This window comes from Pyrus communis, chromosome 10 (genome assembly GCF_963583255.1).
Source record: "Pyrus communis chromosome 10, drPyrComm1.1, whole genome shotgun sequence".
NCBI lineage: Eukaryota > Viridiplantae > Streptophyta > Magnoliopsida > Rosales > Rosaceae > Pyrus > Pyrus communis.
The window spans coordinates 12,208,392-12,234,330 of NC_084812.1; the positions used below are offsets into that span (position 1 = coordinate 12,208,392).

Genomic DNA, 25,939 nt, shown 5'->3' on the forward strand with positions numbered 1-25,939 from the left:
AGATGTCTGTATGCAAGTTCGATTGTCTGGACGAGGTAAACTGGATCTTAACCATAGAATAAATGTCTGTATTCGATTGTTTTTGAAAGGCAATAAAGGTCTGTATCCTCATCATCAACTTCATCTTCATATTGTACACCTGTAGAACTTGCTCTCCATGACCTCGTGAACTTAAACAGCCAACACTTGTGTATTCCGACGGACTGAATCATGCATGTAAAAAGAAGACCATTAGAATGTAGGGGAGTAGACCATTATGAGCCTAAAAGAGTAGGCTAAATCTCACAATAAGCTAGTAATAAAGTAATTCAAATTTATCTTCGAGAATCAAATATAAAACTTTTACTTTTTAGTGAACATGCCCCAAGTTAAGTTAATCTTGAGACCAAAATGACAGTTTTAAACGTGACCCGAAACATCGGCGCCGAAACGATTTTCTTCTCCCCCTGAAAACAGGCGTAGACTGCGTTTCACCGCCTCAGTTGCAGGATTCAAAACGAATCCCTAGCTTACTGCAGATTCCGATCGATTGCAAATATCCAGAGAAACAGAGAAACTCAATTGCAATTGGGGAAGAAGAACAGCCAAACCCTAAGTATCGATCAATAAATTCAGTATCCGTCCACAATGGGGAAGAAGCAGCACAGCAAAGATCGAATGTTCATAACCAAAACGGAGTGGGCCACAGAATGGGGCGGCGCCAAAGCCCAGCCCACCTCCACCCCCTTCAAGCGCCTCCCCTTCTATTGCTGCGCGTACCCCTCTCTCTCTATATTGCACTTTTTTTTTTGGACTCAATTTCAAGTTTTGTTTGTTAAATTTGGTGCCTTTCTTTAATTTTTGTTGCAGGCTTACGTTTACGCCTTTTGAAGATCCAGTGTGCACCGCAGACGGCAGTGTTTTTGATATACTGTGAGTTTTTCATATTATGAGATTCTTGGACACGTTTAATTTTGAGGGTTTTTCATTAGCTTCATTGTTTTTGCTGAGCGGAAATTTTGTGTGACATGAATTTTGTTTTTGGGTTTTGGGAAATGGGTGCAGGAATATAATTCCATATATCAGAAAGTATGGGAAGCATCCTGTTACTGGAGCTCCGCTGAAGCAGGAGGAGCTCATACCGCTAACGTTCCACAAGAATTCTGATGGTTTGTGCTTGTTAACTTTACTTTTGTATACGTTTATTGAATTATGTTTTCATTGGATAGAGTAGATAGGGGTTCATGTGTGATACGAGAAAATGTGGGATAGTACTACCTGTTTTAGTTAGTTGAAGTTGGAATATAAGCAAAACTGGAATTATGGCAGTCCATCGATGTTTATTTTTTCAGTCTTGTGTTGACGGAAATGAGCGTAGAATTTTTTAGTGAAAAATTCAGGACAGGACAAGTCTATCTGAGTGCATAAAAGAGTTGAAGTTGTAATGGAAATTTCGTTGCATATCTCCAACCAGCGAGTTGGAGAATGTTTATAGATGTATACATAAATTTTTGCATGAATTTAGTGGTTTATCGATAATAATCATAGAAAATGCAAAATAAGAAATTGCTTCCATGAGGTGAAGTGGTAATTGCTTTCCCAGTTTTAGAACCAATATAACTATGTAAGTTTTGCATAAAGGAACATAGCAGAAAGTCGTAAACCGTTAAGTAATTACATGTCCAGTTAGAACTTTGAGGTTAAAAGTGTTTCTGGTACCCCTTTGGTCAAACCAATTTCTACTACTTTGCTGTTGACAGAAATCTTATTGAAACTAGTTTCTAAGCACAGTTTTATATTTTTGGGTAAGCCCATCATCCAGAATCATTATGATGGATATTTTTTAACAATTAGTTGGTCTTGTTGTCAACCTTTGTGGGGGATATTATCAGCATAAATTTTCATAGTTTCTTCCTCTCTATATGAGTATGTCAGCCAGAGGTTTCTTCTTTGCTTCACAATTTTTATACTTCTGATTTGGCAGTTCATAATTTGTTGTTTAGGTATCATCTCTTCGATGATTGAAAACTTTTTTTCACTTGTTGTGTAGGAGAGTTTCAGTGTCCTGTTTTGAACAAAGTTTTCACTGAATTTACACACATAGTGGCTGTGAAGACAACTGGAAATGTCTTCTCCTATGAGGTTCGTTTTCTTGCTATTATATAGTTTCAATAGTGTAAGTTATATTTAGATTGTATGTTATACATACAGTTGTGCTGTATACTTTATTATCTCACTTTGGCTTTCTCTTTTTAGGCAGTTAAAGAACTCAACATCAAGACCAAGAATTGGAAGGAGCTCCTCACAGATGAACCATTTTCCAAGGAAGACCTGATAACCATTCAGGTACAATTTTGAGATAAATCCTGTTTCCTGTTTTATCAATATGTTGCAAGTTCTTGTTTGAATATCACATTGGTATTTATGGATGCTCTTTGCAGAATCCCAATGCACTTGACAGCAAGGTCCTTGTGGAGTTCGATCATGTTAAAAATAGTCTGAAAATTGATGATGAAGGTGAGCTAGAGGCTTCATTACCCTTGTGGGTCAACTAATAGTGTTATTTTTCTTGTAATAGTTTCTATTTATTTTCTTCTTTTTCATTTCATCTCTTTTTTTTTTTTTTTTTTTTTTTTTTTTTTTTTTTTTTTTTTCTCTTCAGATTTTAAGAGAATGAGTGCAGACCCAACCTATAATATAAATGTAAATGGAGATATCAAGCAGATGCTCAAGGAGCTTGGAACTGAAAAAGGAAGGCTAGCTGCACTGCATGGAGGAGGTGGTAGCAAGGCACAAAATGAACGGGCTGCTGCACTTGAAGCCATTTTAGCTGCAAGATCACGTATTAAAGAGGATCAGAAATCAAAACCGAATGGGGAGGTGAAAGCTCAGGCATATAGTATTGTGGATGCTGCTTCTGCTTCTGTGCATGGAAGAAGTGCTGCCGCCGCCAGAGCCACATCAAGTGACAAAACGGCTGCCCGAATAGCTATGCACAAGGCTGGTGAAAGGGCACCAGTGAATGCAAAGATGGTTAGTGAATTTTATTTATAATCTCTTTTACCCAATATTAAATGGTAGGAGCTACAGTATGATTGTGTTTATATTTTAAAAGAGTGGTGTTCTTCCAGCATCAATTATTTTTCCTCGATGTCTGTTTTAACACAATTATTAATTTCAGGTAAAGAGCAGATTCACCACTGGCGCTGCTTCGAGGTCTTTCACTTCTACCGCCTTTACTCCTGTTACTGAAAATGAATATGAATATGTCAAAGTTGAGAAGAATCCAAAAAAGAAAGGATATGTACAGCTACATACAACACATGGTGATCTGAACATTGAGCTACACTGTGATATAGCCCCCAGAGCTTGCGAGAACTTCATCACTCTTTGTGAACGTGGCTATTATAATGGAGTAGGTTTTCATAGAAGCATTAGGTATGGTGATATTCTTTAGTTTAAATTCCATGTTCATGTTAAATTCTTTTTGTGAATGAAAATAGCAATGGTTTACAATCTATCATTCTCTTTTCCGTGTAGGAATTTTATGATTCAAGGTGGTGATCCTACTGGAACCGGGACAGGAGGGGAATCTATATGGGGAAAGCCTTTTAATGATGAAGTGAACTCCAAGTTACTTCACTCTGGAAGGGGTGTTGTCAGCATGGCTAACAGTGGGCCGCACACTAATGGCTCCCAATTTTTCATCCTTTACAAATCTGCAAATCATTTGAACTACAAGCACACGGTTTTTGGTGGAGTTGTTGGTGGGTTGACCACGTTGGCAGCAATGGAAAAGGTTCCCGTTGATGACAATGACCGACCTTTGGTAAGTTCATAGTTTTTCTTTTATCAAAACTAGAGACCTACATTCATGCTTTATAATTTTTGGCTTTTCAAATTAGTTTTCATGTCTATTGATTTGATTGTAAGCATTTTATCAGGTGTCCATCATCCTAGTAAACGTTTAATACTGTTTCAAATTGTCGCTTTCAGTCTAGATCATGCTGGCTAGACTTTATGGAAAGCCCTAACGTAATATTGTTAGTTCTCTTTTATAAAAAAACTAGTTCCCGCTTGTTGCAGAGTTTGTGTATCTGTCATGCACAATCTTATAAGTAGTAGTAGCTGAAATTGTTACGAGTTTTAAACTTTCAATCATGTTAGTCACCACAACATATAACTTACTGAATGTTTTTTTTTCCAACTAAGATTAATCTCCTGGTTTCCGAGGCCTCACTTTCTTTTTTTCTGCTGTCTTATGCAGGAGGAAATTAAGATAACAAGCGTCACAATTTTTGTTAACCCTTACACGGAACCTGATGAAGAAGAAGAAGAAAAGGCCAAAGCTGAGGAGAAAGCTCAGGATGAAGATAATGTTTGTTACTAGACCCTTAAATTTGTGCCGGTGCTTTTTTCAACTTTGTTCCGTTCTTTACAATAATAAAGCACCGCATTTTGTGTTATTTTCAGGACAAGGTCGGGTCTTGGTATAGCAACCCTGGTACGGGAACAGAATCTGGCCCTGGTGGTGGCGGTGGTGGTGGTGGTGTTGGGAAGTATTTGAAAGCAAGGAATGCTCTACCTGAATCCGCAGCTGTTGATGCCGGTCTGACAGAGCTTCCTTCGACAAAGAAAAGAAAATCAGGAGCTTCCGCGTCAAATTTTAATGATTTTTCTTCATGGTAGTCGGTAAATATCCCAAACGTTGTATTGTACCATATGTAGATAATGTTTTGGAGGAGTGAGTAGTCAGAGCAGAGCATTGTAACCTAATTTTTTTGAGGTATACAAAGAGCAGATCGAACGTCCGCGCAATAAAAAAACATTACTTATGGATGTTCTTGAAAGTAACAATACCAAAAGTTTTCAATTAATAATTTGGAATTAGAATCAAATAACAAAAGTTTTCAATATGACTTTCAGTGTATTGGTGAACGCTCTTAACCACTTGAACTCGCTTTACTTTCGGAGTCCTGCTCTCCAAGGGTTGTCATTTGAGGACCTGTGAGTATCAAATGCATATTAGTCATCAGATTACATTAGTTTATATCCAAAGCTTAAAATATTTAGAAAAGTTGATATGTATGGTGATGCTTAACAACCGGGTAAAAAACAAAAAACCCCAAAATCAGAAACCCAATTATTACCTTGAATGATCCAAGGGTTCTCTTCATTGTAGTTCTCTTTTGACAAGAAAAGTAAGTACCACAAGAACCAAGCTTTATTGAGGTTTGCTATAAAGTCTAAACATGAAAAATAAATAAATAAATAGAAAAACAAACCAAGGGCATAAGATTGGATCGCTGCGTACGCTTACACCATGCCAACTAGGCAGGGAGAACTCGACTAGCTGCAACTAATATTTATAAAAAAAAAAAAAAAATCGAGTGCTGGATTGTCTTACCGTATAAGTTTTTTTCTTCAACCTGTTATGCTTTGGATTCAAACTCTCTTAGTTCTTCTTCTCTTTCGTGTAGCTTAAACTCGTATTATTTTTATTTGTTTGGAAAACCTAGTATTATCGTTTGTAATAAAAAAATGTTTACTAAAAATATAGAACAAGCTGCAAACTAAATTGAATTTAGGATATTACAAATATTGAATAGAGAAGGGTGTGTCCAAGCACATGCATACTGCATGCTTTCTCTAGTGATGACAGGGGTGTACGTAGAACATATCTCTGAATCACTACATGGTGTTCAAAGCAATCTCTCTTTTTCAGAACATATCTCGGAAATTTGATGACAAAGTTGCCAAAAAAAAAAAAAAACAAAAAAGAAATTAAAGAACTTGAAGTATCATCGAATGATTTCTGCAATTTGATATCGTATTTCAAACATCTAATTGATTTGCAAATTGTATTTTTCATCTAATTGATTGGAAAATTGTGTTTCCATTTGTTGGAGAGGCTCATTAATCATATTAGTACCAAATGAAGATTCAATTTCTATAAACTCTCAACAGTTAATAAACATGTACATGGTGTGGATGCAAATTTCAAGGCTAAGAGCTTCACGCGTCCACGATGAATGTTTGGGCCCGCCGGGGGGGGGGGTGTGTTGGGGGCTATGGCCGAAGAACCTCCGATGCCAAAGTTAGAATTTTGAGGGAAAAGTGTTTGGAGAATTTAGAGAATTTAGCAAGAGAATTCAACTTGAGTTTTGAAGAGAATAAGGTAGTATTTATAGGGTGTGGCCGGCCCCTTTAGGAGGAGGAGGGCCGGCCACTTGGTTGGTATTTTTGGTGAGGTTCATTATTTGTAGCTAATTAGGAATAATTGAATAATAAATTAATTAATTAGCTAATTAATATAATTAAAAATGAATGATTTGGGGGTTACCTTGTGGAGAGGATTTGATGAGGATGGATGAAATAGGTTTAAAAATAAATACTTATTTGGGCATTTTTTACTTGATTGAGGGATGATTGTCCACTGCTCGTGCGTAGGAATTCCGCCGTGCCTCAAGGATGATTTTGTTATTTTTATCCAAAAATCCACATGCCGGCTCTTGATTATTTTTACTCCACACATGGTATAGTTTACGATGTGGACTTTAGGGTTCTATATCCTTCATTTTTTGTTACAAAGGGGGACCAAAGCTTGAGTAAGACGCAAATAACTAAAAATTAGGTTTTCTATCAACTAGGCGGGACTAGACGAGTTGATACAATTCCCTTGCCTTACTTTGTCTCATTTTAAGTTCTCAGATTCCTTCATTTTTTTCATTTTTGTTAAGTAAACATGTTCAATCAACTGAATTAGAACAACTCCAACAATATCATTTAGTAGTAAGTGAACAATCAATAGAGAAGATCATCAAAACAAAGAATTGCCCAGGTCCATGAACTTCTCTATATATCTTGTTTGGATGGAGCTCTACTTAATCATAGTTAAATTAGTTCAAACATCACTCCACTACAATATTTTATTTTATTTTACTAAAGAAAAGACTCAATTTAGTTAACAACTCTCAATTAACCCCACAGGTAGGGCCTCCTAACATCATCAACACGAAAAGGTTATTAGATTAATTAGTTCCTAAGAATGATTAATTAAGAAAAAAAGACGTGGTCATGACTGCAACTTTGTAACCACGGGCCTACAATTTTCAGTTTCCATAACAAATTAAGAAGATATACTCTTGAAACACATGATTTGATTATAAGTGTGTTGGTCTAAGTACTCCCAATTAATTATTTCTTCAAGTTCAACCATATTCCGACTTTCCTTTAACTATAAAAGATAATAGTTTTCTAACAAATAGCTAAAATTAAACCCACTACATTAAGAACATAAATCATCGCCATCGGTCCTAATCCAAAACAAATTTTCTATTGTTGAGGCAGTGACATTTCATCTACATTATTCATAAGAGGAGGATGATGATGATGATGATGGTGATGGCGATGATAAAATCAAACAATGAGCTATCACAAACAAAACATCCCTTAATTATATCTGCCTTGAAAGTTTATCACCTTTACCTTCTCTCTACTTTATTCTTTTCTTACAAGTTTATCCTATTCTTAATTCGCATTAACAAGGATTTATATAGTAAAGGAAAAATTAGGAAGTTTGTTTGAGGTCATACTATACTTTCAAATCGTAGATTAACCAAATTAAACAACTTTTTTTTTAATTTAATACAAATAATATATATGAAATATTTATATTTTAGTATTTTGTTGAACATTTTGGAGTTATGAGATTGTAAATTTAAGGTTTATTTTTAGCTGAGCCACCTGTAACTCTATTTCAATCTCACTTTGCTCCCTATAACTCAAAAGTCACCATTTTATTTCCTGAAACTCAAAATTCGTTTCACTTTGACTTGTGAACTCTCTCTTCTCCCTGAAACTTATAGGTCATCTCTTAAAACATATGTGGGACCCAACACCTAGTAAAACTATCCATTATGCATCGACATTCAACAATCAGAGAATATTAAGTTTCAAAGAAATTCAAGAGATGAAAAAATAAAAAAGAAATTGATTAGCCTGGCTCACCCATATCAAACACACATGAGAAATTAATAGATCTAAGGCAATGTGGAGCGAATTTTGAGTTTTATACATACGATTTTCCAATTTCAAGGGGTAAATTGGGATCAAAATCAAGTTTCAGGTGGCAAAGTGAAACGAATTTTGAGTTTCAAGGAGTAAAGTGATTACTTTTGAGTTATAGGAAGTAAAGTGAGATTAAAATTGAATTCCATGGGGCATAGTTAAAAATAAGCCTAAATTTAAATTTGAGGTTGACAATTAGTTGATAATTTTTTTTTTTTTTTTTAAATTGGTAGGTGTAAATTTTTTTTTTTTTTTCTGAACAATTATTTCTACATAGCATTTGAAATTTTTATTGGTGAGTGCATGTTAAACTGCAATATTGGTTAACTAATAACATTGATTAAGTTGCCACTTAGTAATACGGTCTGATGGTATTCCTTTTCACTTAGGTCTTAGGTTCAAATCTAGTGGATGACGAATTCGATAACAAATTAGGTTATCTATTGTGTGGCTTAGCAGAACTCTCATTCCCCTTAGTGTAAAAATATAGGTGTACTAAAAAAAAAAATTTGATTAAATCATTGTAATTTGGTTTTTTTTTTTTTTTTCCTCAAACGAAAAATGCAAGAGCTTAACATCTTTTCACCATTGTAAAAAAAGGCCACTTGCTAATTTGGTTGTTTTTAGAATTTAGACAAATTGCAGTGTGCAGTTAAGTTGGTACGCAGTTTGAACCGGATACCGAACTCACCCAAGTCACCTTCAGTCCTTGCTGAAATACAAAGTTAATTATTTAATGAGATGAATTAAATTTTCTGTATACTTTATATACTATATGGTATATTGGAACTCCTCATAGGGAATATTATCTCTTCTGTTAGTTTCTTGGGAATTTCAAGATGGACGGTGCCCCTCTTTGCTATTATATGTATTAAAAAAAAAAGAAAAAAAAAAAAGGTTGCTTCCCAAGAAAAATTCTTCAAACCCACTTTTCAGCAAAAGACAGAGTAGTCCAAGCATGGAATTTTCCTAATAATAATGATTCAGGAAGAAAACCAAGAAGAACAAGAAGAAACCATTAAAATTCCTGTTTTTATTTTCAACACCTTCTACAAAATACAAACTCACCAACTTCACAATTCACATAAGAACAAGCACCATATAATGTTTTCCAAATTATATATATATATATATATTTGAAATTGAGGAAACTAGTAGCCTAGACATCTGGGGGTCAAGGAGACAAAGATTTTCTCTCTAGAAGGAATTATGTTTGAGCTTCAAGACAACAAGGTTAGGACAATGAAAAATCGAGTTGGGGACTTGGGAACTTGTGGTGAATACAATCATATATAAACAATACCGGATAGATATTTGCTACCTAGCTACCTAGCTACTGCATGGAATTCTTAGATTTTTGAGAGAAAAATTGAAACTATGAACAAAAATAATGGTTGGCTAGCTGTATTGCTATAATATGTTATGGAGTGGAGAGATTAGAGAGAGCATGCATGTTTGTGTTTATAAACAATCAAATTATATGTAGTCTGATCATTGAGTGAGCAAAAAGAAAGGCAAAGTGTGGGAAAAGAAGTGAAAGTGCGAAGGGAGGCCCTTGGGTTTTGGTGAAGGGTACATTCTGGTATTGTTTACTACATTAGATATACGACATTGGTGTATGGGTTAATAATGTAACAGCTAAGAAAGGAAAAAGTGATGGGAATTTTGGCAGGGTTTGTAGGGCAAAAGGGCTTTCAAAAGGGGCTTGGGATGCAAGAAATTGTTGTGAGGAGTGGATTTTAATTATATTCTGTGGTGGTGGCTTTGATGATGATGACGATGCACGCCGGCAGCTTTACTGGTGTCTTCATCTCTCCCTCTCTCTCTTCCCTCAAAACCCAAAAGGCACGCCTGCTCCCACTCAAAACTATTCCAAAACTCTAGAGAGAGAGAGAGTGAGAATGAAAAGATATCCACTACCCATTTGGTGATCTAGACCCTGTTAACTTTTTCTTGGTCTTTTTTTCATCTTTCTGTCAGATGGAATTCTATTTCTAAAAACACCACCAAGACAGTCCATTCCACATTCTATGTTTCAACCGGAAAACTCCCTGTATATAATTTTTAGTCAGTCTTGGTCGTCCATCAATACCATTTATCTGTTTATTTAGAAAAGGAAAAACTATCCATTAGATTCCCACTACTCACATGGTCTCATATATTCTCCATGGAATAGGCTTAAGCTAGAAAAGAAGAAACCAAACCCCCCACTCACATATATTCCCCATCGATTACACCAAGAGAAAAGCAAATCTTACCTACTTAACATTCCCAAATTACCCTCCACATCTACCTCTTGCTAAGATAATTCACCCAATTAAAGGTTATATTGTATACGAGTTTTATACTTTAATTAGATTTTAATATAACATGTTAAATTGTCAGATAGTTATGTTAATTAAATTATGAATGTTTTCTTGAAAATTTTCATCTATTATTAATATATAGTTATAGGTAGGAAATTAGTTATATTTTAATAAAGTCATGCATATTTGTTCATGATAGATGATTAGTTTAGTTCTCAATAGCCTTCTTTTTACTTATCCAACGCAACCTCCCCTCTCCTAGTCCTATACCTAGGTTATTGAAATTAACCAAGCTAAAATCCAACTTGATGCTATCCTCCCCACCTTCTAATCATTTTCTATCCCCCATTCTCCCACAGTTAAAAACTCGAAGACCCATCCATCTATCCATCTATCTGCTGTCCAAAACAACCCAAGACTGTGCAGACACACATACACACACACTCTCTCTTTCTCTCTCTCTTTCTCTTTCTCTCTCCCTCTCTGAAAGTTAAGTTTATTGATGTGGGTCTGTGCAGGTTAAATGGATACCTTGTTTAGGCTAGTCAATCTCCAATCTGATCACCATCAATCTTTCACCAACTCAACCACCGCCAGAACCTCAACACCTACAACAACCACCACCACTTCTAGCAGCTCCAGATCCTCCTTCCTCAGTAACCCTCCTTACCCTAATTACCCCCACCAAGACGACGACGTTGGAGAAGAATGCTTCAACTTTTTCATGGATGAAGAAGACTTCTCCTCGTCTTCTTCCAAACACTACTTCCCATCGAACCACCCAACCCCTCCCACCCCAAACCCTCTTCCCAACATCACCACCACTCCCACCCCAGCCGACTTCTCCTTCTCCCCCTCCCTCGTCAACTTCGAGCTCTCCAACGACAAGTGGGCCCCGGAACTCCTCTTGGAGACCGCCAGAGCCATCGCTGACAAGAACAGCTCCCGCGTCCAGCAGCTCATGTGGATGCTCAACGAGCTCGGCAGTCCGTACGGAGACACCGACCAGAAACTCGCCTCCTATTTCCTCCAAGCTTTGTTCAGCCGCATGACCGACTCCGGTGACAGCTGCTACCGAACCCTAATATCCGCCTCGGAGAAAACTTGTTCCTTCGAGTCCACAAGAAAAACGGTGCTCAAGTTTCAGGAGGTCAGCCCTTGGACCACTTTCGGACACGTGGCGTCCAATGGCGCGATCATGGAGGCTTTTGATGGTGAGCCAAAGCTTCACATAATCGACATCAGCAACACTTACTGCACCCAATGGCCGACTCTGCTCGAGGCGCTGGCCACTCGAACTGATGAGACGCCGCACTTGCGTCTCACCACTGTTGTGGCTAACAGAGCCAACGACGGTTCTGGTGGCGCAGCCGCGCAGAAAGTAATGAAGGAAATTGGCGCGAGGATGGAAAAGTTTGCCCGGTTGATGGGCGTGCCTTTCAAATTCAACGCCGTCCATCACTCTGGCGATCTTTCCGAGCTGAATTTATCAGAATTCGATATCAGAGACGATGAGGCCTTGGCAATCAACTGCGTCGGCACTCTACATTCGGTTCAGTCCGTCGGGAACCGCCGCGATTATCTTGTTTCGGCGTTTCGGAGCTTGAGGCCGAGGATCATTACTCTCGTTGAGGAAGAGGCTGATCTCGACGTTGGAGTTGACGGGATTGACTTCGTTCATGGGTTTCAAGAGTGCTTGAGATGGTTTAGGGTTTACTTCGAGGCATTGGACGAGAGCTTTTCCAGGACCAGCAACGAGCGGTTGATACTCGAGCGAGCCGCCGGGCGAGCGGTAGTGGATTTGGTGGCCTGCTCACCTTCGGAGTCTGTGGAGCGGCGCGAGACCGCCAGTCGCTGGTCGAGGCGTATGCATGGGGCGGGGTTTAGTCCTGCGATGTTTAGTGATGAGGTGTGTGATGACGTACGCGCCTTGTTGAGGAGGTATAAGGAAGGTTGGGCAATGACACAGTGCACAGATTCCGTCGCCGGAATATTCTTGTCGTGGAAGGACCAGCCGGTGGTTTGGGCTAGTGCTTGGAGGCCTTGATGATACGGTGGCTATTGATCATATATTTCACGTGTTTTGGTTTTTCTGGCACGTGCATGGAATGGCACTTGTGTTCGGAAAAGGAGGGAGGAAGATAATAGTGCTTTGGTTTGAATAGAATTAAGTAAATTAATTTAAATTTTCGTGGACAACCTTGTTATTGATTATTTGTGATTTTTTTTTCTTGATTTTTATTGGAAATTAAATAGGTTATGGTTTTGAATTTTCACCATCTTGTCTGCAAGTCCCATTTTTAGTTACCAAATCAACTCCCACTAACCCATGAGTGTTTTGCTAGTATAGAATGAGTGGAGTCCCATTCAAATGCTCATACATACATACATACATACATACATACATACATACATATATATATATATATATATATATATATGTGTGTGTGTGTGTGTGTAAGCAAAAAATAAAGGGGTTTTTTTGATATGGGTCCAAAATAACTAAAAATTGGACCTATTTCAAAAGGTGATCTATAAAATTGGACCTATTTCAAATTTTCCCAAAAATAAATAAATAATCTGTAAGCTACTAATTAGGTCTAACTTTGACTAGAGTTGGCCAGCAACATTATCTCTAGCTCTGTGTTTAACCTACAATTAGTCAACTAAGACAGAAGTACTACAAAATTAAGCACCCTTGTGTTTTTTCGTTTTTCTGATTTTAATTTCGTTCAATTTTTCGGGGAGTGGGTCCAAATTTGAAATGGGGTGGTTTGGTTTGGTGTATTAGTTTTAGGGGATGATGTGATCAGCTAAAAATAATTAAGAGCTCCAAAAAAAGGGTGTTTTTGTTAATATAATTGAAGCGTGTTAAATATTTAATTAATTAATTTTTGGGTTAAACTAAACTATAAAAAGGTCGTGATCTATTTTTGGTGCCGTAGAATATTAGGACGGCCATGGAGTTGGTTGGGTTGTGTTTGGGGAATCTCATGAAAAAGGTGGTTTGGTCAATAGTGGCATAAGGGTTTTGGTGGCCAGCACGCTGTCTATGATTTTGATATGGTCTTCTTCTTCTTCCTCAGGTTCCTCCTTTATTATTTTTTTCTCTCTTCCTTTTCCAAAAGCTTCACATCCGAACTCTTTGCATTTGTGGTGGTGGTGGCGAAACTGTACTTTTTGGCCCACGGCAAGGAGGGGGACACACATGAAATGTGAAGATTGAAGATATCTAACAAGATTTTAAAGGGGGAGTTTCTTTTAATGAGAGTTGCGTATGTTAAAATCCTTTTGAGATGAGCCCCTCCACGTTGACATGCCCACTTTTCCTTCACTCACCCTTGGGGCATCGTGATATAAACAAAAAAGAAATCGAACAATATACCCTAGCACCTCATGCTGGAATTCATAGCAACTTGAAATTCATCAGGAATTGAGAAATGTCCCCAACCTTTTTATCGAATATATGGAAAAATAACAACCCTAGCACTCTAGAGGTTGATTGTAAAGTGTCTCTCAACTCTAAACTTTCTAAGAGTGCAAAATAATAAACAAATTAAACAAATGAGAAAATAACTAAAAGGTCTTATAACCCCGTCTTAAACTAGTAAATGAAGAAATTTGGCCAAAACTGCCTTATGTCAAGGCTAAGCGATGTATTTTGTTCCACTTGCCATTTTCTGAAATAGCGTGTCATAAATCCGAATCAAACACTAGAACCTAAATGTGTAACACTTAGCCCTTGGTGTCGTAAATACAAGTACACATTCCAACTATTATCCTTTCAGTCATCTGTTCTACATCGCTCTTCCCACAAAAGGATCAAATTATTCAATATTTTTATGATGGAAACCTAAAATCACGTAAGAAAAGTAAATTTTCGCACTACAATATTATTCTCGATATGTACTCCACCATTACTTTTTTTCTAGTTTGATTTGAATAAATAAGAAAAATATAAAAATAAGAACTGAAAGAGGAATGCAACAGAGTAAATATACTTAATCTGCAGATTAGTTTTGGTCTAATATGTGGTTTAGATTAGCGCTGATGTGAAGAAACGTCTCATATTAGAAGTTTACCAAATCTTACATGTTCTTATATAAGGAGTTAAATTATTCTTCATATTATTTATTAGTTTTATGATGACGTTGAACTTGCTTAACAAAATAGGTTATTAATATTTTTCTCATTAGGGTATTTTTCAAAGAGAGGTGCTTGGGGTGGTTGCTTGCCCATGCCCCTCCTTTTAGACTATGCTATATGGATTCAATCTTCTTCCCTTTTATCGCTTCGGCCATGGCCCAGCTGTTGCCCTTTTTTCTAACTTTAAACGAGATGGCCATGGCCCAGCTGTTGCCCTTTCTTCCCTTTTATCGCTTCGGCCATGGCCCAGCTGGTTCAACTTGCAACGTGTTGAAGATGATCATATCATATATATGACGCAAGCAAAAACCCAGTCAAGCTCTGATGGCCTAGAGTTTTTATTTGGACAATATATATACACAGACAGAGGGAGCCTTAGAGGGTGGATTTCCCATTTTTTTCTAAAATACGGATATTCAAACTGTTTTATTCTTTAAAATGTGTTTCAAAGATCATCCTTGCATAAATATTAGCCAAATTAAAAATATTTGAGACATTTAATTGAATTAAAAAAAATTGACGAACATTATGTTCTAAGAAACATTAAAATTTTATCGTAATAATTAAATAGACAAATAGTTTTAGGTTGAATTAAATTGTCGAACATCTCTCTACAATATAGCGTAGGTCTAGTTGGATGGATGGATGGAGTAGATAATTTCCTTGATTATCAAATTGCAAGGATGATCTTGAATCGAGATTTACAAAATAAACGGTTCGGAACGTTGAAATTCGATGTGAAGTAAATCTCCCAACTAATCTAATATTTTTCATAAAACGTGATCCCTTCCCTCAAAGGATATATATATATATATATATATATATATAGACAAATAGATGGCAAGAATAATGTTTTTGTTATTTTTTTATAAACTGAAATGAAAAAAACACCCCTTATAATTTGCCTTCTTTTTTACCATATAAGAACCAAGCCTCTTTTTTATTGTTATAATTAGTCTTCTGTTTTACCGTATAAAAACTATACCCTCTTTTTTGGTCAATTGGTCTAGTACAAGGTCCGCCTGTACAATGTAGAGCAAGATCTAATTTCGAGTCATGACCTAAAACTTTTCTTCAAATCTAATGTGATAATCATTTATTTATCAAAGCTCATAAACAAGTTTTGTGCTTATGATATAATCATTTCTATACTAAAAATTTAAAGATCCACCACTCGTTTGATTAAAACTTTCCATGCCAATACAAAAAAACAAAATCTTTATTTTTTCTCCCATTAAATAAAATTGAAATGATTTTGCCTAATTTCTTTTTTATGGCTTAAAGACCCCTCCTAGTCTAAATTGTTGGCTCCAACATTGGTCACAATGTGTACGTACAAAGGCAACAAGCTCAGGCAATCAGCAGGACATCGGTACAAACAATAACCATAGCCATTAGCCTATCAACATCGACTAGAGTGAATGTACTCCCTTTTGCACCAAAGTTCGAATATATTGCTCTACAGTTCACATTAGTTTAAAGTAAAATATATTTTTAGTCCGGAACAAAACGAACCCTGAAGTATTAACTGTTATACTTCTACTTGATTATTTTCTCATACAAAACCAAACTTCTTCAAACGGGCCCGACTGACAAAGCCCAAAGACAAAAGTTTGACTACCTCCCCGGCCCACTTTCCTCCACGGCCCTTGTCTGCGTCCGATTTCACCCGCTTCTTTTTTCCCTTATACCACACTTCCAAGTCCCGACCTTCATTATTCATCTTCTTCCTCTAATCCTTGTCTGGTTCTCATTCGCCTGTAATTTCTTCGTTAACTCGCCCCTCTTTCTCTCTTTTGCTTTCAAATCCGATCGCAACCCCACGTTGTACTTCAATCAGCTCCCTTCCCGCAGGTATGCCTAGTTTAGGGTTTAATTTCTGAATTTTCTGTTAAGCATTAATTTATCATATTTAAGTTCTTTCGATTTCTGTTTCTGATTTTTTTGGTGCCTTTGAAATTGAGAATCTGTGGACCGTGAGCATTTTGGTACTAAAAGCCTGGTCCCTTATTTTATTTTCCAGCTATGAATATAATCACCAATTAGGGTTTTCTGATTGGTTTTTTGTTTTTCATTTTGGGTTCTCAATTTATGAATTGTGTGGTCAGAAATAGGGACTGATTAGTTGTTTTTGTTGGATTAATTGCGGTTTAACAATGATGACATGTTGTGTTCCTGTATCAAACTAATCTTGCTGGACTTTGCTAGGTATTAGGGTTGATTTTTTTTCTGAAAAATGTTAGATTGAAAACAAACCGTGCTTTCCGAATTCCCATTTTCTTTGTTAGAACCATTTTTGAGTAGAAATTCTTATGACTGAACCACTGGAATAGTAGTAAAATTTCATCTGGTGCTTAAAATTTCCTTTCACTGTCCTGTTGGCTGTTGCTATCTCCCTGTCCATTATCTTTGTAATTCATTAGAGTTTCCGTATATTTTTGGGAGTCTCTGAAGTGTTGAGTTTTGATTTTCAGATTGATTCGGCACCAACTTGGGCACCAACTGTTGGAAGCTTGGGGATCTTGAACCTGAAAGAATGGTGAGTTGTTTATTTGTTTTGTTGTCATTGCTAATTCTATTTGTGTGCTATAACAAATTTTAAAGCAAGCATGAAATTTTGATGTATTTATGGTGTAATTGCAGGCGACACTTGCTGATTCATTTCTCGCCGACCTTGATGAACTATCTGACAATGAAGATGATATAATTGTGGGTAACATCTGCCCTTCGTATAGGAAAATATGACCATAGAGGCTAGTCAGGGAGATGTTAAAATCATCTCTCTCTCAATATCTGCACTGTAAGTCATTGTATAATTTTTTTTTTCTTTTCAGGTTGAAGATGATGCTGATGCTGGAAATATGGAAGAAGATGTTGATGGGGACTTGGCTGATTTAGAAACACTTAATTACGATGATCTGGACAGTGTTTCAAAATTGCAGAAATCACAAAGATATACAGATATAATACAGGTTTGTAATATATGAATGCCTTATTTTTTTTGTGCAGTATTAGTATTGATATCTTAATGTTATTTTGTGTACAAGCTTCGTTGCTATATTGTTTCACTTTGTCCGTAGCTTCCTATTTCTTATGCTGATATATGACCCGTGCTGATATATGTGCTTCATATATCTCATGACTTAAGTTTCTATGCAATTTTGTCCTTTCTAGTCTTTAGGTTGTCGTTCAGTAGGTTTATCCTGGAATGTGCATATTGGCATGTATCTAATGGTAATATGGTGTTTAAATTGCAGAAAGTGGAAGGTGCATTGGAGAAGGGTTCTGATATGTCAAATCATGCAATAGTTTTGGAAGATGATCCGGAATACCAGCTGATTGTGGACTGTAATGCTTTGTCTGTTGACATTGAGAATGAAATTGTAATCATCCATAATTTTATTCGGGACAAGTATCGTCCAAAATTTCCAGAGCTGGAATCACTTGTGCATCATCCAATTGATTATGCTCGAGTTGTTAAGAAAATTGGAAATGAAATGGACGTAACCCTTGTTGATCTGGAGGGGCTTCTACCTTCAGCAATTATTATGGTTGTGTCAGTTACAGCATCAACTACAAGTGGCAAGCCGCTTCCAGAGGACGTCCTTGCGAAAATAGTTGAGGCATGTGATCGAGCCCTTGCTCTTGATTCAGCAAAGAAGATGGTGCTTGATTTTGTTGAAAGTAGAATGGGCTTTATTGCGCCAAATCTGTCTGCTATTGTTGGTAGTGCTGTTGCGGCAAAACTTATGGGGACGGCTGGGGGTCTCACATCCTTAGCTAAGATGCCAGCTTGTAATGTTCAGCTTCTTGGTGCTAAGAGAAAAAACCTTGCTGGGTTTTCCACTGCAACATCACACTTCCGCGTTGGTTATGTCGAGCAGACAGAAATATTTCAATCTACACCTCCTTCATTGAGGATGCGTGCATGTCGGCTCTTGGCTGCAAAATCAACACTTGCAGCACGGGTGGATTCCACAAGAGGAGATCCATCCGGGAACACTGGAAGGGCATTCCGGGAGGAGATTCGTAAGAAAATTGAGAAATGGCAGGAGCCTCCTCCTGCAAAGCAACCTAAACCACTTCCAGTTCCTGATTCTGAACCTAAAAAGAAGAGAGGTGGTCGCCGACTAAGAAAGATGAAGGAAAGGTAGTGTATTGTTCTGTTGTTTTATACTTCTCGGTAATTGTTGATTCATGTACTGATATTTACTAATACAGGTATGCGATAACAGACATGAGGAAACTGGCAAACAGGATGCAATTTGGTATACCAGAAGAGAGTTCGTTAGGTAATCGTCTCTTATGTTAGTAAATTTGAATTTTAGATTGGTATTATTCATATCTACATGGCCAAATAAAGGGAGGGGAAGGCGATCCTTTCACCTACAATATCATGTACATCCTCTCACCTGCAGTATGGGTAGCTCACTTGTTCATTAAGGTGGTGACAATGTGAGCCCCATTTACGTCAAGGATTGGGATCTGTGCAATTGCATGGAATATGTTACTATTGCTATATCTTAATTCTCATTCTGTTGTCGTCCTTGATAATAGGGGATGGACTGGGTGAAGGTTATGGAATGCTTGGTCAGGCTGGGAGTGGCAAGCTGCGTGTATCAATGGGTCAGAGCAAACTTGCTGCAAAAGTTGCTAAGAAGTAGGCTTTTCCTACCTTTCTTTAGTTATGGTTTTTCTTTTATTTCTAAGTGAACTGTCGTCAATCTTAATGTGGTTTTCATTGATGCGAAAATTTTACAATGCTCCTTTATGGCCGTTATATCCTTGCTTCTTAATGGCCGTTATATGTCAGTCATTGGATCCTTGACCAAGGATATAACGGACAAAAACCCTGGTTTATAGAACATACTCTGGACCATACTAGAAAATTCCATCATTTATCTTTGAGTCGTATTGATTTATACTATTTATTGGTCGTAGTATGAGATAGACCTTCGCTGATATCATGAGCTGCATATTCTTGTCAGGTTCAAGGAAAAGAATTATGGAAGCAGTGGTGCTACGTCTGGACTAACTTCAAGTTTGGCGTTTACACCTGTGCAGGTTGACTTGACTTCTTACCTTGCACTTGAGTTCTCTCTCTTATTTACAAATGCATTGGTTTCCAAAGCTTAAGTGACACAGAAAGTTGTTTGGAAACTCATACTCAATAACAATCGTCATTTTTCCTGCAGGGTATTGAGCTTTCAAATCCACAGGCTCATGCGCAGCAGCTTGGCGGCGGAGCTCAAAGCACCTACTTCTCAGAGACGGGAACATTTTCAAAAATCAAGAGGATCTGATCCAGACGCATACAGAAGAAGTTTTCATGTGTCCTTGAGAATTTGCTGGTTGCCAATTCCATGAACACTCAAGTCGAAATGTGTAAATGACTAGATGAAGTCGTATTTCCTCGTTCTTGTGATATAGTAGTTGTTTACCTTCGGTGGATGGTAATAAGAGTGGATGTGAGTTCAGAGATCAATTTTTTTTTTATCGGATGTACTAATTCGTAGTGCCTTCTTGCCCTTGCCCTTACCCCGTTTTATGTGCATTACAAAGTTCTTGGATTAATTGTTTACTTTTCTCTCAAATATTTATTCATAATATATTGGACTGCAATAACCAATCAAAATTAATTTTCTGTGTATTTTAAAATTTTTTGCAGTAGTAATGGTATAGAGAGAGCCAGTCTTGTACGTGGGGGCAAATTTGGTAATGCATTTGACTAGAAATTGGTATTTTGCTTCACTCATTTGACGAGTTTGATACATATTTATTACCTTGTCTCTTAGTTGTAAATATATTGCTGTATCAAAAAAGTTGGTTTGCCTTACTAATCGATAGCAACTTATTCTCTTTTGTAACTGCTCAATTCAAACTCGAGTTTAACGAAGCGTGTATATTGCCCTGGCCATTAAGCCTAACCCATTATTTGTCAATTCTACGAAACATATAACATGGCATGATGGGTGAATTGCCGCATGGCGTTCTTTACCAAGGAAATGAGGACAAAAACTTACAAGTTTTTATTTAATTGGTACGGGACACCACTGTACCATATAAGCTAGCTTTTGACTCAGGAGCAGATTTGAATTTGAGGCTACCTTTCAACTTTCGGAAAAAAAACACTTAGCACAATACCAACTAGCAAGGCGACAAAATTTATGGGAAATAATTTCGGCACATCCCTTCTTCCCTTGTGCACAATCCTAACTTACAGAAACACGTTAATCTTAGGACCTACAATACGTTGTATTAAAAAGTTGGCATTCCTTTCTTCCAAGGTCAAATCTTAGCATTCTTGAATTTTAAGGGACACACCAAACTTAGTACGATTGCCTGTTAATCTTTCATTTTCTTTCATATTATGGGACATGTTACATTTTCAAAGAAACTGGATAAAAAGGGGTCAAAGGAAAATCTTCACTCGCATAAGAACTTGAACTAACGACGAAATCAAGTGATATTAGAAAAAAAAAAAAATTATGTGATTAGCAATCTGTTTCCGCAAGCACTCTTCCTCAAAGCTAAGAGAGGTTGACCGGCAGTGCTTGAGACTGAAACATTCTATAAACTCGTCTTCGTTTCTTCTGCGTGCAAGTAGACTATATGCTCTTCATTTACGGTAACACCACCACCATGGCAACTTGGCAAGCCAGTGAAAGAATATCCATGGCCTTCATACGTAAGATACACAGATGATATAAGAGAGACCCTATATTCGTTTCCACCCGCTCCACCCCTGAGGAAGTTTCCACTTTCTATGCCAATATATTGACACTCTTGACCATAGCGGGAACCCAAATTTGTAATCGAGGGGCCGGTCAGCTGGCCCCCCCACTATCAAAGGCAACCATACATATCTTGAGTCTCTCAAGTCTGCCGGGTTCCATCTATCTGCCATGAAGATAAATGAACCAGGAAATCCCGGCACAGGAAGCACAAATGTGCTCTGTGCAAAAAATGTAGTAAGTCGAGACACTTTGTTCCCTCCAGCGCAGGGGGTTCCCATGGTCTCCCATGGCCCCATGATTGACTCTGCTGCATGCGCCAGTGCCTCATTAGGAGCCCATCCGGAGCAGCCTGAAGTAATCATGTAATAAGTTCCTTCATGCTTGAATAGAGCCGGGGCTTCCCGACGTTGTCCCACAAAAATTCTTCTCATGACGTTCGTCACGTGAAGGTAATCTTCAGTCAATGGTCCAATATGAAGTTCATTATTGTGGTCGGAGGAGTATATTAGATAAGCAACACCATCATCATCTTTGAAGATTGTCATGTCCCTACTATCAAATCCATGGGGTTGTTGGCTGTAGAGATAGTCAAAAGGACCAGTTGGGTAATCACTAATGGCAATGCCAACAGAAGCTTTGGTATAGTTAACGTCATCAATGTGCATCCACATAACGTACTTCCCTGTATGCTCATTGTAAATCACTTTCGGCCTCTCAAGAACATTGAATTCGTGGAGATCATGTGTTTTATTTTCTTTTTCTGCTGCCAATACAATACCTTCATTTTTCCATTTCCATAAGTCGTTGGAAGAATAGCAACCCACTCCCATGATGTCAACCTAAATAAAAGACAATACAGAAATTCAATGCTTAAATTTTATAAAAAAACTCCGGCTGAAAAAAGAAAAACGGATGAATTAAAAAGGACTCATAAGTGCAGCAATGGTGAACAAAAGTATGCATCTAATTATAATGCTACGTAATGAAGTCTAGAATAGCAACACATGGCTTACTGGAAATCTAGCAACACTTACTGAAAAATGAAAAAACACCATACCCTCACTAAAATAAGCGAACCGTCAATTTCATACACAAATTTTCAACCCCCAAAATCCATATTGAACAACTAAAGCTCTTCTATTTTTTTTTTTTTAAAACAATACAGTATGTCATTTTACCAAAAAGTTCATGCTTTCCAACTTGAAGGGAATGTAGTTTTCGGATCCCACTTTTTGGTCAGATAGTTGTCATTGCACTTTAAAGGCCTTGATCCACAATCACCTACTTTACCAAGCAAATCCGCCAGATCTTTCACTTACACGGTTCTCACCTACGAAGGAGAAGATTGCATCTTTTGTGCAGGTTCCAACATGAATACAGAAAGGCAAATTGAAACCCAGTTGGCATAAATTCTAGCATGGTGTTACAAAATATTCTCAGTCCAGCAAAACGTGCAGGCCTATTGATTTTTAGGTAAATGATTTAGAGTTGGCGAATCCATAAGCCTACATGAAGTTGCTTGCTACATCTTTAATCTATCAATACAGTTTGAATCATAAACCCTGAAACTGAACTTTAGGGCTACTCAAACGCTTTCTCATCAGGATTAGCCAAGTGGATGATTTTACAGTATTCAAATGAAAGGTTCTAATCAACAGGAGATACTCACAGAAGAAATCCTACATCTCAAAACATACCATGTGAACGTGTTACTAGAAACTGTTAAAGCGATAGCACAATATCAGATGCAACCTAAGAGTTAGGTGGATATCAGGTGTGGCCCTAAGGGCCCATTGCGAATTGCTGCAGCTTTTGCATCATCTTAGGTCTATTTTTTAATTCCTTAGTGCGATACGTTTTCTAATTGCTGCTCTGCAACTACTTCATAATATTAGTATATTTTTTTCTTTATGATCATCTGTCATGGTGTCACTGTATTTTGTAAATAGAAGTAACTCATTCAATAGACTTGGATAGAGACATGGAAAGAGACTTTATTAAAAGATATGGAGTACTTGGAGCTAACAGAAGACTTGGCGCAAAACCCAACGTAGTGACGTTTTAGGATTCATACAGCCAACCCCACTTAGTGGGATAAGGCTTGGTTGTTGTTGTTGTTGTTGTTGAAGTTGTTGAGTTGTTGAAGTAACATATTCACTAATCGACTAGGGTAAATTTCTTTCTTACTCCATGTCATTATCTTAGTAATAGAATACAGTCATGACTATAACATGCCAATTATGCTGCCAACCCTAAATGCAATTTTCAGTTCAAGAACCAACAAATATGGGATCACCACTGACTATTGCGTCCCCTGAACCTTGGTTCTTTGGTATTGTGCAATTGTAAATGGCTTTTCACTTCTAATTTTCTACTATCCCACCGCACCTATTTAATTGTTATAAGTCGGCAACGTATGTACAAGGTAGGGGAATAAAGTCAAATACAAAACAGAAGTAGTAACCTGAATAGCAGCTGTAATTCCATAATCCAGAGTTGATATCAACTAATATGAAGGCAACACTCTAAATTAGCTTCATTTAGGTCAGTATAAACCTGGATTTCAAGGTTAATTTATTCACAGAGAAATCACAGATGCAATTAAGATCTATATTTAGCATCAACTACGTAACCCCGATGTTGTAAAGAGACCAAACAATTAACGTGTGGAAAATAGCAATTTCATCCCTAACAAGCCATAAGGACTGACATTTTAAATCAAAACCATAGTTGAGAACTATTCAGAGGAAGGTAAATCACTTACCCGAGCTGCTCCTTTTTTGTGAGCATGGTATGTGGGCCCATCTTTATACTCCCCATACCAATAGTATGTCCTTGATTTTTCATCGAATAGAATACCACCTCCATGGGCTTGAATAGGATTTCCATCAGTATCCATCCAAATCCTTCCAGGGAAGTAGTAGTAGCTGTCATTTCCTGTGTCCTTCATTGGATCAATATCAGGCTTCAGGGGAAAGAATACGTGTCTAATTTGAGAATTCTCATCAAGAAATTCATCAATCAGAGGAGTTGGTCGCCTTAGTTTTCTTTTTGCAGCATGTTGGGGTCGCTTTCTCTTCGGAGGAATTTGGATGTTTTCCTCTTCCACCTGTTCAAGTTCATCGAACTGTGGGTGATGACTCACTTGGACTTGAATTTCTCCTCCCAACCTATCCTTTGGCTGAACAAGAGTGTACAGATGAAACATAAGAAGACATCCCACCAAGCTCCACACCACCGCAGACGTTGAACAGATGTTCCCTGCATTGCAATCGAAATTGGTTAGTTTCCTGTATTTGTTCCTCATCCTCATTATTCTCTCTAAGATAATGCTGAGTTAACAAAATGAAACCTAGGGATATCCCATAAAACCCAACCAAATACAAGTCACAAGCTCACGCCACGCTGACCTATATGGCAGAGCAGTAGTAAATCCGCTTGAACATTTATGAAAACAAAAGAATTTCAACACAAATTGGGACTAAAACAGTCTCAAATGATTTAGATTTACACTTATTTTCATAGTGCTATACATTCATCAACTCTAGAAAAATCCGCCGTCAACGGCCGAATGTGCATAATTCAATACTACTCGCCAACGCTGTGTAGGCAACCCTTAACTAGTTTCTTATTCAGAATGTACTGCAATACACAGTTGAACTTACTATAATAAAATTCATAAAATACTAACAGAGCTACTTGCAAATGAGACAACCAGGAACTGACAACAGAAACCAATGACTTAGACCAATTTCGGAAAACAGAATGAACCAACCAAAACAACTCAAAACATGCATATCAGAGTCCAAAACCCACTTGAAAAATTCACCTAAAAACCACATTAACCACCACAGTTTAAGAATCCAGACATGGGTTTCCTAAATGCAATAAAAATCAAAACTTTCACCACCCAGAAGCAGAAAAAGTGACAAAACTCAAAGAAAGAACTTACCTGAAAACATCTGGAGCATGAATTTGTGCTCAAATTCCTGGGTTTTGCTACTGATATTGTTGCTCGACCACTACTTGAACAAAGTGGGAAACTAACAAGAATCCAGAGAGAGCAGAGAAAAATATCCTGGGTCTTCTTTTTCCTATGAAATTGGATCTCAAGGTTGATGATGTTGACTTGGGACCAAATGAGGTCTTTCTTGTTTGAGAAAGATACATCTGGAAGATTTTGAAAGCAAAACTTTTTTTTATTCCTGGATTCTGAATTAAATATTTACTTACTTATTGAGCAACCGCCTTCCATTTTTTTTTTTTTTCGTTTTTTTTCTTTTTTGGGTCAGAAGAGGAATTCATTGATAAAGTAGGGAGACATAAGCTCCAAAACATAAGACAAAGACTAGGACAGCACCAGCCACGAGGCTGCGGTCAGGATAGAGCAAGACAGAAATTAAAAAGATGTGTGAATAACACATCTCAAAAATAAACAAAACAGTCAAGCCATGGTTTTAGAAGTCTATAAATACAATGCCCTAAGACAAGCATAAAGTCGACAATTTCTACATTGAAGGGCCGAAATTCTCACAAAAAGAGAACCTCTGCCAAATCTTTGAAGACTAATACGCTGCCAAAGCTCTCTTCAAATAATGTACAACCAAAGCCAAAGCTTTCTTTCGACCTAAGCCAGAGTATTCCCTTGAAGAATCAACAAGCACTTGTGCCGATTCTTTCAAGACTTTGTTGCAAGCTCAA

The 25,939-nt window shown here is 37.4% G+C and overlaps 4 protein-coding genes across 4 annotated transcripts; 3 read left to right on the forward strand and 1 right to left on the reverse strand.

Annotated features, from left to right (window-relative positions):
- The first annotated feature begins 393 nt into the window (after positions 1-393).
- LOC137748439 (peptidyl-prolyl cis-trans isomerase CYP65) lies at positions 394-4,732 on the forward strand. The gene is made up of 11 exons (XM_068488589.1): positions 394-755; positions 850-912; positions 1,045-1,148; positions 2,030-2,121; positions 2,236-2,325; positions 2,421-2,496; positions 2,642-3,012; positions 3,161-3,417; positions 3,520-3,808; positions 4,247-4,357; positions 4,453-4,732. Exons 1-11 carry the CDS (start codon positions 628-630, stop codon positions 4,666-4,668), a joined length of 1,797 nt encoding a protein of 598 aa, XP_068344690.1. The 5' UTR covers positions 394-627; the 3' UTR covers positions 4,669-4,732.
- A 6,072-nt stretch (positions 4,733-10,804) lies between these two features.
- Positions 10,805-12,707, forward strand: LOC137748612 (protein SHORT-ROOT-like). Its single transcript, XM_068488780.1, has one exon. It carries the CDS (start codon positions 10,879-10,881, stop codon positions 12,400-12,402), a length of 1,524 nt encoding a protein of 507 aa, XP_068344881.1. The 5' UTR covers positions 10,805-10,878; the 3' UTR covers positions 12,403-12,707.
- Positions 12,708-16,182: 3,475 nt separating this feature from the next.
- On the forward strand, positions 16,183-20,119 carry LOC137747031 (U4/U6 small nuclear ribonucleoprotein Prp31 homolog). The gene is made up of 9 exons (XM_068487026.1): positions 16,183-16,355; positions 16,976-17,040; positions 17,145-17,210; positions 17,336-17,473; positions 17,759-18,651; positions 18,723-18,793; positions 19,059-19,161; positions 19,490-19,565; positions 19,697-20,119. Exons 2-9 carry the CDS (start codon positions 17,038-17,040, stop codon positions 19,802-19,804), a joined length of 1,458 nt encoding a protein of 485 aa, XP_068343127.1. The 5' UTR covers positions 16,183-16,355; positions 16,976-17,037; the 3' UTR covers positions 19,805-20,119.
- A 571-nt stretch (positions 20,120-20,690) lies between these two features.
- LOC137748689 (uncharacterized) lies at positions 20,691-25,500 on the reverse strand. The gene is made up of 3 exons (XM_068488863.1): positions 25,191-25,500; positions 24,003-24,499; positions 20,691-22,077 (listed from the first exon to the last, which is right to left on the reverse strand). Exons 1-3 carry the CDS (start codon positions 25,207-25,209, stop codon positions 21,220-21,222), a joined length of 1,374 nt encoding a protein of 457 aa, XP_068344964.1. The 5' UTR covers positions 25,210-25,500; the 3' UTR covers positions 20,691-21,219.
- Between the last annotated feature and the right edge of the window lie 439 nt (positions 25,501-25,939).

Excerpts from the sequence above, each read along its gene's own strand:
- LOC137748612 (XM_068488780.1), top strand. The coding sequence starts at position 10,879 with ATGGATACCTTGTTTAGGCTAGTCAATCTCCAATCTGATCACCATCAA.
- LOC137748439 (XM_068488589.1), top strand. The coding sequence starts at position 628 with ATGGGGAAGAAGCAGCACAGCAAAGATCGAATGTTCATAACCAAAACG. Across the intron at positions 913-1,044 it reads GGCAGTGTTTTTGATATACT|GAATATAATTCCATATATCA; the intron begins GTGAGTTTTTCA and ends AAATGGGTGCAG. Across the intron at positions 2,326-2,420 it reads AAGACCTGATAACCATTCAG|AATCCCAATGCACTTGACAG; the intron begins GTACAATTTTGA and ends TGCTCTTTGCAG.
- LOC137748689 (XM_068488863.1), bottom strand. Across the intron at positions 22,078-24,002 it reads ACAAAAAAGGAGCAGCTCGG|GTTGACATCATGGGAGTGGG; the intron begins GTAAGTGATTTA and ends TCTTTTATTTAG.
- LOC137747031 (XM_068487026.1), top strand. Across the intron at positions 17,474-17,758 it reads GATATACAGATATAATACAG|AAAGTGGAAGGTGCATTGGA; the intron begins GTTTGTAATATA and ends TTTAAATTGCAG. Across the intron at positions 18,794-19,058 it reads ACCAGAAGAGAGTTCGTTAG|GGGATGGACTGGGTGAAGGT; the intron begins GTAATCGTCTCT and ends CCTTGATAATAG.